Raw genomic sequence first — 10,516 nt, 5'->3', positions numbered from 1 at the left:
AGACCGCGTTCCAGACATCTGAGGGAAAACAAAAAAGCGTGCGTGTGCTTAAGGACAAAGAGATTCAATCTTTGGCTCAGTGTTAAGTGTGACATCAACACCACATCAAGCCATCTAAGCAAGGTGGGTACCCCTGTTCTCATCTTTTATATTACTGCAACACCCAACTCAGCAGAGTGCTTTGTGAATGAATATTATTTTTCCATTGTTGTTCTTCTTATATAAACTTTTATAGTCAACAATTGTTTTTTGGATAAACAGTCAGTAGTTAAGTGTCTTTCAGTAAGATGGAGTTATTGAACAGTGATCATTCTCTGCAGGCTGTACACTGACTTGTATCGTATTTTGTGCTCCCAGATTCTACAAAATATAAAAAGATTTGATACTAAATTGATTAATTTTAAATATGGCTAATTTGGCTTATGTGTTCCTGAGTTTTGTCCATCATTGATGTCCGTGGCATAATTAACCCAAAGACAGAAGTTAATGTGTAAGTTGGAGGTACTATAGAAACTTGAGAATACGTTTTGCTTCTAGACTGAATTTAACATGGAATACATTCTCGATTAGGTTATGTTTGTAAGCTCAAATATAGCAACAGTTGTTTAACTAAAATTACTGTTGGTATTGATGTCCAGTTTTTCTGAAATAAACTCATTAGATTATGAACATGGGATATTATTGGGTTCAAGTAATGCTAAACAAGTATTTACTCAAATCTCTTACCTACTTCCCGTCCTGCCCATCTTTGCCCCTAAACCTTAAAAAAAAAAAAAATCTCCACGGACTACTTTTTGTTACTTTTCTCCCCTCCTTTTTCTTTTGTCCCACTACCACTCCCTCCCTTTCACATTTGCAGAGATTTGTCATCTTATCCAAATGCAGAGAAGGTGAAAAAAATAAAGAATGTATATTAAAAAATAATAATTCTGCAAAGACAAATAAATTGAACGCCAAAATGTCATATAGAAGTCAAGGCTAATTCAGGTGTGGTAAATTTGACCAGGGTTGTATGGGAGAATAATGGGCAGTCCCTGGAAAGGCTTTGTAGAGTTTACCTTGCCTGCGTCGCCTCCTGCTGCATTTGTTAGCGCTGAGCTGAGCAGCACCTCTACTGTCGGCCTCAGCCTGTCTCCATATGGCAGATCCGTAAGTGCCGCCCGTCTGCCTTTCACTCCACTGTCCTACCTACCCCACCCTCCCTCTTCAGCTCGTCTTTCCATCCACACCCTACTTTCACTTTTCTCCGCTCTGTCCAGTTTAACCTTCTCATAACCCCATTACCCAGCCTCCAGGCTCAGAGACTAGCTTCGGCTCAGAGACGGTCCGAGAGGTTGCAGGCAAGGCCAGGGACATTCTCTTGCTTTATGGAATAATGTTTTTGTTTCTTGCGAACGCATTATTTCTTTGAGATCAAACAATGCATGTCAGATTGTGATAATTCCAAACTGGCGAATTAAGTTCTTCACACACACCTGAAAACTTGACATGCTTCCATGTTATGGTTTGCATGGAAAGGGCTGATTTATTGATCCAGAAGCTGGCAGAAGACATGCACAGATTAGTTAAATGTAGCTATGTGTTGCTGAAACGGAGTCAGAATATCGCGCTTGGACTATATTTCGCTACTTTCTGTGCCCAGTTTGCTGCTTTGAGTTCTTGAATTAATACAGTTGTGCCTATGTACTATTTTGAATGAAGTTCTTATTTTTTAATCTGTTTTAAATTGATATATGGAAGAGAAATATTCTTAAAATAATGCTGAGAGTAGAAATACTTAAATTACAAATGTGTCTCCACAATTATCACCCTTCATGAAATGAGCAAACATTTATATAACTAATTTATAATACAAAGATGAACTCTGTAATGCTGAGCCAAAAATAGACATTGTGTAGATTTATTTAAACATGTTTATAAAAAAAAAAAAAAAAAAAATTTTATTTCTATTCCTATTTTTTCACCCTAATTCGTTCAGCATTACCAGCCTGGGTGAAGGCTAACATGTGGTTTCACCAATGCTGCATCACAGGGCAGCAGAACACACTGAGGAAAGTGCTATCTGCCCTCTTCTGTATACATGGGTTCTCACTAGTGTCACTGACTGATGAGAGAACAAGAGCGTAAGCCATCCCTCCCACTGAGAGAGCATCGCCAATTTTACTCCCTTGGGTCCCGGCCGTGGATGACTGTGGCATTGTTGGGATTTGAAATTGCGATTTCAAAAAGGCAAAAATTCTAAAACGGGTAAAGCAACTGAATTATGGATGGCAGAACACATGGAACTAGTAGCTACATTTATAACCTTAATAATTGGATTATTGTAATTGAAAAGAGAGAGACTGTTTTCATGTTATGGTAAGAACCACCCTGTAAAATATACACATGCACTCTAAATTTGGAGTTTGAGGAATTCTTTTGAGAGATTTTAGTTTTTTGACAAATTAGACATGCAAGTTTTGGGTTTGGCATTGTAAATAAAACACCCTCCCGTTCTGAGTAAAAATGGTATGTTTGGGTTTTTTGGGGGGGGGGTGTTAGTTTTTTTGGCGCTCTATCTGCTTCGTTCGTCATTTTGAATTTGCACCCGTAGTATGCTTTACTTGCTGCCGTTTGTTATGGTAACCATATAGCCTCGGTAGCGTCTGATCAGAAGCATATGATGGCAGAGCACCGACGATATCTTATAAATCATTAGGCCTAGGAAATATAATTGATGTTGGAGACTGTTTTATTACAATTACATATGCACTTGTGTGTATAATCCTGGTGTGTGGAGGTAAGCGTGGAGGCGGAATTTTAACTGTGCTCCGGCCTCACGTTTATTCAGTCCTTGCTTTTCAGCGCACTTTCAAAACCCGCCACAATGACCGGACACGGGTCCATCCTGGAAGTTCACGCTTCTTGGTGTGCGTGTGTCTGCGTGCGTCTCGCAAGCTCTGCTTAGCAGTCTCTCTCTCTCACTCGCGCACGGTCTCTCTGGTTACGAGTCACTCAAGCACAAAGGGGTAAGCGTAATGAGTACCCCAGTACGTGATTATTTATGTGATTGATGTATTTATTCATTTTTATAGTTAACTTTATATTTGCCACCAGATATCACCTATTAAACAGTGTCTAAGACTCAATACACCTCTTGGTGGAGGTTTGTTCGTACGTGTTTTCTGGTAGAAATAATCATTGACAAAAATGTACATGCCATGATTTTCATTACAAATATAAAAAGATCATTTATGGTGGTGCTGATCTGCCTTGCATACTTGTGAGCAGCTGATTTTTAGCAGCTTGCAGTTTTAAGTGTTACCATTGTGAGCGTTGCGTCTTGCGTATAGAGATGTTTGCAGCTTTAGTAAGCTAAAAAGATAAAGCCAAATTAAAGTTATTACAGCCTTCAACTACCTCGTCAAACTCCGATGATGAAAAAAGTTCGCTTAACAGAAATAAATCACAGTATTTGCAGCCTCTTGTTTTGCCACCATGAAAGCTGGAGTGTATATGGGTGGTGGAAACAGAGTGCTGCACGCACACACGCACGCACTCACTCTGCCCCGCTGTCGCACGTCGACGCAACTCAGGAAATACAGCTCTTATTAAAATGCTGTCATTCTTAACGTATCAGTACTAATAAAATTAGGAATAGTACCGTTTTTAACATCTGGATATCGTGATGCCTTTCTAGTAACGTTAAATCGTGCAACACTATCCTGTAATGTCTACGTTTTCAGGAATTTGGAGAGTGGTTGTGTATTCTTAGGTCTGTGCGTGTGGACCGCAGTCTTCAATTCACACCACCAGTAGGGTTTAAATCCTGAGGCTTGAGAGGGTCATCACATGACATTGATTTTGACATTGATTTGATTTTTTTGCTCATTTTATAAAGGGTGCCAATAATGTAGCTCTACAGTGGGAACTAAGAACTAATCACGAGTTAAACTGAAATGTGGATTTTTTAAATTATTATTATTATTATTTAAATCTGAGTTGACTGCATGAAAAAGCAAATTTTGCACACTCTGATTTCATGACCGTATACGTATGATGTAAACGTATAACGGTATGATGTAAGTTTGTCTACATATCTGCTCTATGTCCATATTCCACAGAGATGGATACTTTTCAGACAAATCTTAACATAATATTGTTATCAGAAAGCTGCAGGATCATTTTACAATTATAAAATTGAGGTTCTGGATCAAAGTGAGTTAATAAGTGAAAATGCAGCAGATTTATCTTAGGGAGTTTTTCCTCGTCACCATCGCCACCGGCTTGCTCAATAGGGATTAATCCACACACTTAAAATCTGTATCCTGTGTTTATATGTTTCTGTAAAGCTGCCTTGAGACAATGTCCATTGTAAAAAGCTCTATACAAATAAAATTGAATTGAACTCAATATTGTGTATTAACAAGCTAACAACGGCTTGATGATGAGCTAGAGTATTTCATGTCAATGAAAACTTGAAAACATGTAATGTTTTTCAGTAAGAACAGTTCATCCATGACCACAGCCATGTCTTTATTAGATTTCTATCCAAAATGCAGTCTAGACAGCTACCTGCAGAACAGACCACAGCAATGTGGTTCAGTACTTCACAGCTGAATGTTGGCACAGGTTTCATCTTGTTCTGTCGATCGGGACATTTTTAATTTTGTCAGATTTTCTGCAAGCTGTGTTGCCTTTGTGATTTGACCCATTGGTCGAGGCTGGTCAGTCTGTGCAATTTTGTGATCAACCATTTACCATTGCACTGTTAAGTATTAGCACCTCATCCAGCCTCCTCATCTAACTAATGCATTGTTCTCAGTTACACTGATATTATCTAGAACATAATAGCTTGTAAAAGAATTGTAGTTAGCTTGATACTGACCATCATCACACACTTGTACTTTTGTGTTTTTTGGGGGGGTTTTTTTTCTCTTTCTTTCTGTTTTTCTTTCCAGCTCTTACTCTTAAAGCCCTGCATGTGTAATAGTTTACAAATAGATCAGTTCTGGTAATTACATTCACCCATGTTCAGGTTTGTGCCTTTCAGGTTGATCAGTTTAACCACCTGTCGTATGGCAATATTTTTGCCATCTTTAGAGGAATTCAAAACATTTTCCCCTGTGATGGCAAATTAATCATCCAAGATGCTTCAGACCATCCCTGTGTTTGGCATGGTTTTAACGGGTTCTAGATATATCAGTGCTAAGAGCCAATTCCCTTCTGAGTTGGCTTGAAATCACGTTGTAGCAGGTTTTTATTGAAATATATTGTAATGTTTTTGCTATCAGGAGCTCTTTGTTTTGCCTTTTTTTTTTTGGTAACCTGAAGTAGAATTATTACTTAACCCCTTTCGACCCCTGTGTTAATTCCCTTCAGCCATGAGCGCTCCAGTAAAGATGGAGAGAGTATATGCTGAATCAGCTGCTCCCACTGTCGCTTCTTCTCTCCCCTCCAACTTCAGTCAACCAATACCCCGCTCTTCCTCCCTTTCTTGCCACACTTCTCGTGCGGCAGGGGGCAAAAAGCAAAAGCGGACCCCATTGTACCAGAGATCTGTAAGTGGGCATGTTGGAGTTTTGCCCCACCAGCCTAACAGACGTGGAAACATGTTTTTTGCTAACTGCATGTACCGAGATTGAGTTTGAGCATTAACCAGTTGTGTAGGCTGCTGTTCAAACTGTGTTGAAAGTTGCATTTGCTTGGTTTGATTACTGATATTCCAGTATTCAGGATAAGCAGAAGCCTAACCCAGAATCATCTATCAAATTTTGAAAGATCCTTTTGTTCAACATGTACAGGCATTGAAACAGTTGTTCTAGTTTTGATACCTTGATTATGTACATCCTCACAGAGTATGCTTCCTACATTAGTAATAGCAGGTTTTGCTTTTAACACTTGATCTACATGGGCCGTTGGACACAAACCTAATTCACATGCCAAACACACATTGGGGTGGGGAGTTTTCATCTCATTTCTGCATCATTTTTCACTTGTGTTTTTATGTAATCCTGTGAGTTTATAATGTAAGTATATATAAATAGTTATGGATTTTAAACACTTGTTCCCATCTATTTCCATATAGATGAGTTTTGACCCAGGCCTACTGCATAGCAATGGCTTTGCTAATGGCACTGGAGTGGGCCTCCGGGAGACTGGTGTGGTGGAGAAGCTTCTTAGCTCCTACGGCTTTATCCAGTGCTCGGAGAGACAGGCTCGCCTGTTCTTCCACTGCTCCCAGTTCAATGGCAACCTGCAGGAGCTCAATATTGGAGGTGAGAGAGTGGATGTGCTGCAGCAGCAAAAGTTATTTAGGCTTAGAGAAGCCCGTATGACAACTCATTTATTATTATTATTATTATTATTATTATTATTATTATTATTATTATTATTGGAGAGCACTGGTATAATTTCAGTGTCACTTAAATGTTTAGTAAAAAGTGTAGTGTAAAAATGAAGGAAATACCCCAGTGTGTGGCCTTTGACCTCATATTGATGCCATTGGCATTTCTTCCCTTTACGTCATGTCTTTCAGATGATGTGGAGTTTGAAGTGTCTGCTGACAAGCGCACAGGCAAACCAATTGCAGTGAAGCTGGTAAAGATCAAGGCCGAAGTCCTGCCCGAAGAGCGAATCTCTGGGCAGGTGGGACCAGACTTGCACGCCTCTCCCTTTACTATGCTGCATGGTTATATACATCCAGTTAAGGAATACATTTTCTCTTTTTTTGTCCATGTCTCATCAGTGTCTTTCCTTTGTTTTTTGTTTTATATTTCTGGCTCATTTTAAACTCACTTGTGAGGCAATGTTTGCAAGCAACAGAATCCGTAATTAATAGAACATATATATTCCACTGAATAATTGAAGTTCATTCTGGTTCACTCTATTGATTTATCATTGTTCTAGTGGCTTTACAATGGGCTTGAATGTCTGGTGTTTCTATGTGGTATCAGTGTGTTCTGAGCCAATTGAAATTTTGGTTTTGTCAGTAATGTATTAGTATCCACTTTCATGATTCATTTAATTATTTGAATAAAATGTGTGTTGGAGATTGCATTATTGGTTGTATATATTTCACAAATGCCTTCTCTAAACGTGTGTGTGGTGGTGTTTTAGGTTGTCTCAGCCATCCCCAACCACCTGGATGGAAGGTCTGCTCCTGGCCAGGTCCCCACTGGCAGTGTGTGCTATGAGAGAAATGGGGTATGATGGGCAATTATTTTCCTCTTCAGCTTTGTGTAAACTGTAAATAATTTTATGAGTTCACCTCACTGTGTCTTAGCACCCAGGTTCTATATATTGACAGTGGTGACTATATTAATATCTTCTGGAAACCAATTTCTATCTATATTTGTTTAAAAAAAAAACAAAAGTTTTTTTTGGAGTGACTAGATCAATGATAAATCTTATGTATTCAGAGTGACCATCACGTTAATTGATCTAATTAACCAATAGATGTTTTGTTCATAAATGGGTATTGGCTGCATAAACCTGGCAACCAAAGGAGGACATGACTTATAGAAGAAAATTCTGCTTGACTAGCCATTAATGGTTTGCTAGTTTTATTACTGTGATTCTTAAACTGGCTGCTAGCTGTTCTATAGCATAAATGGTAGGTAGGTGCTAACATTGCGAGTGATCGCCTAGCAAAGTTTCCACAGTAAAGAAAAAACATTATATACATATAAGTCTTGAATTTTGAAGTGAAGGGCAATGGGCAAATTTGCTTTTTCTCCCAGTGTAGTGTATTAATTTATAGCGTAGTGATTAAATATTATATATGAATTGATGAAATGGTATCCCTCCTTTGACGAGGGGACAGTTCTGTATAAATATTTTTACATTAATTGTCTCACAGGAAGTGTTCTATCTCACCTACACCCCTGACGATGTGGAAGGCAACCAACAACTGGAAACAGGAGATAAAGTCAGCTTCTACATGGAGACTAACAAGCAGTAAGTCCTCTCCTGTTAACAAAAACACAACACTGCAGTACAATACTAGTGTATTTGGGGTTCAGAGGAGCTGACCGTGGTCTGTGGTTCCTGGTCTCTGATCTTTCAGTACTGGAGCAGTCAGTGCCCATAACATCATGTTAGTCAAGAAGAAGCCAATGAGGTGCCAGGGTGTGGTGTGTGCCACTAAGGTAAGTGTAAACGGCTGTGCGTTTTCATTTGTGTCTAATATAACTGACATAACTGTGCTCTATATGTGGTTTGGGTTTATCCATTGTCACACAGTACTATGTATAAAAATATTTTTTTTAAAGCACTTTAGTAATGAACAATTAAAACTTCTTAGAACTGTGCATTTGTAGAGTCAGTTCATTTGATGTTAACTCTCATTAAAGATGTTTTCTCCCCTATAGGACGCCTTTGGATTTATTGAGCGAGCGGACGTGGTGAAAGAGATTTTCTTTCACTACAGTGAGTTCAAGGGTGACCTGGAGGCACTGCAGGCTGGCGATGATGTGGAGTTTTCCATTAAGGACCGAAATGTATGTTTTGGCAGAAATGTCACTGACACAGTTTTCTGTCTTAAAGACAGACCATTTGGAACATCTGCAGAGCCTTGCTTTGAGTATGCTCTGAACTCATCTCCTTTTAGGGGAAAGAGGTTGCTACGGATGTTCGTCTGCTCCCCCCAGGCACAGTTATATTTGAAGATATCAGTATTGAACAGTTTGAGGGCACGGTTACCAAGGTTATCCCTAAAGTTCCCTCCAAGAATCAGGTATACATGCAATTGCTCCTGCTTTTATCTTGCTTATCATAGATCTTGTTTTCTCAGTCGATATTTTGAGTAGCAACGTATATCATGCCCTGCGTTTAGGTCAATTTGATGGCCACTTTGCTTTGTTACAGAACGACCCATTACCTGGACGAATTTGTGCAAGGATTAATTTCAGCCAAAAGGAACTTCTGTTTGGGGAGAAAGACACCAAATCCAAAGTGACTCTTCTGGAAGGAGACCATGTCCAGTTCAACATTTCCACTGACCGTCGAGACAAGCTTGAGCGAGCTACAAACATTGATATACTTCCTGACACCTTCCATTTTACTAAGGAGTCTCGTGAAATGGTGAGAAACTAAAGTTTAGAAAAATTCAAAATTCTGTATTTTATTCAAAATGATCACTTTATAGGTGAAATTTTGTATAGCTAGAAGTTGGTATTATTGAATTTATTTTTTCCTCCGCTAAAATGTAAAAAGGATTTTATTATATCTCTGATTCTTTAGGGTGTGATCGCTGCAATGCGTGATGGGTTTGGCTTCATTAAGTGTGTAGACCGTGACGCCCGAATGTTCTTCCACTTTAGTGAGGTTTTGGAGGAGAGCCCATTGCACATTTCAGATGAAGTGGAGTTTACAGTTGTCCCTGTAAGTCGTAAGGGTGAATTTTTATTATTATTATTTTAATCATCCTTAAGGACTTTCTGTCGCATACGTTTAGTAAGGATATCACAGTACCAAAAATCTAGTAGTCGGTACCGATACCACCAAAAGCGTGCGATACTCAGTACCAAAGTCGATACCACGGTGTGGTTTAAAAAAATTTAAAATTTAAAAAAAAAAAAAACATTAAAAACTCTCGTAGAGGACATCCTACTCTGGCTGCTACTGGCAAAAAGAGAGAGAGAGTGAGATATTTTAGTTATCAAACACTGTCTGACAATGACTAATAAAAGAGTAGAGGCTACAAGTGCTAAGGTGCACTCCTAAACACATGCGTGCACACACACACACACACACACACACACACACACACACACACACACACACACACACACACACCCCCCTTATACTCTGAATGCATGCATTAGTTTCAATTCACTGATATGGTGGCAGGCCAAAAAGATTTATTAAAAGCATTAACATTTCAATAATTATTTGTGACATTTTGCTGACAGGACACGGGCTGAATGACGATGCATGGTGGCCCATTAGGATGTAGTTTATAACACTGCAATGCGTTAGCATCGTTAACAAATAACTGGATATCGCTGACATTACATGGAGCGTAACGTTAGCTGGTTTCATGGCCACAATGCCAGCTGCATCAAGCAAACATAATATAGGGCCGTCTTTCAGGTGCTTCGCCAAAGGTGTTTCCCCGCTTTGTTTGAAATGAACGATAGCATCGGTTACACACCGGCTTCAGAGCATCAATTATATGTTTGTTTTTGTCTGCCTTGAATACGACGTATTTCCATATTTGACTCTTACCACCTTTCCTCTCAATGAGTCGGGCGGAGCTAAACTTCACTATTTTCTGTAGTTTTCCCTGGGTCCTTGTAGGCGTTCTTCTTTACCACTTGTGGACCGACTAAAACACTTACACGTATTTGCTGCCCCCATCAGGTCCAGAAGAATTGCAACCTCGGCAGCTTCATTACCAACGGTACCCACACTACTGCAGGAAAAACAAGTACCGTCACGTTTTAATAATGTTGGTTTCGACTTGGTACTGAAGTATCGGTTCTGGTGACATCCCTAATTCCTCATTACGGAGCTGATTGTATGTATGTACTTT

At 39.2% G+C, this 10,516-nt stretch overlaps 1 protein-coding gene across 6 annotated transcripts in view; it reads left to right on the top strand.

The window, feature by feature from the left end:
• The window catches only part of csde1 (cold shock domain containing E1, RNA-binding), a 32,923-nt gene that overhangs the window by 11,749 nt on the left and 10,658 nt on the right, over positions 1-10,516 (top strand). For 2 of the 6 annotated variants that reach the window (XM_053625063.1, XM_053625062.1), the window contains exons 2-12: positions 1-123; positions 5,362-5,540; positions 6,068-6,257; positions 6,518-6,627; positions 7,099-7,185; positions 7,841-7,938; positions 8,048-8,129; positions 8,352-8,480; positions 8,591-8,716; positions 8,848-9,063; positions 9,223-9,363. The exon at positions 1-123 is cut by the window's left edge and continues 525 nt beyond it. In XM_053625063.1, the coding sequence (XP_053481038.1) occupies positions 5,364-5,540; positions 6,068-6,257; positions 6,518-6,627; positions 7,099-7,185; positions 7,841-7,938; positions 8,048-8,129; positions 8,352-8,480; positions 8,591-8,716; positions 8,848-9,063; positions 9,223-9,363 (1,356 nt within the window). In that variant the 5' untranslated portion in view covers positions 1-123; positions 5,362-5,363. Of the gene's footprint in view, positions 124-1,045; positions 1,150-5,361; positions 5,541-6,067; positions 6,258-6,517; positions 6,685-7,098; positions 7,186-7,840; positions 7,939-8,047; positions 8,130-8,351; positions 8,481-8,590; positions 8,717-8,847; positions 9,064-9,222; positions 9,364-10,516 lie in introns of those variants that run through there. The other 4 variants (XM_053625059.1, XM_053625058.1, XM_053625064.1 and 1 more) reach the window with 3 other exon arrangements.

The sequence above is a fragment of the Ictalurus furcatus genome, chromosome 5 (assembly GCF_023375685.1).
Source record: "Ictalurus furcatus strain D&B chromosome 5, Billie_1.0, whole genome shotgun sequence".
Lineage (NCBI taxonomy): Eukaryota > Metazoa > Chordata > Actinopteri > Siluriformes > Ictaluridae > Ictalurus > Ictalurus furcatus.
This window is presented reverse-complemented; position numbering and strand designations above follow the sequence as displayed.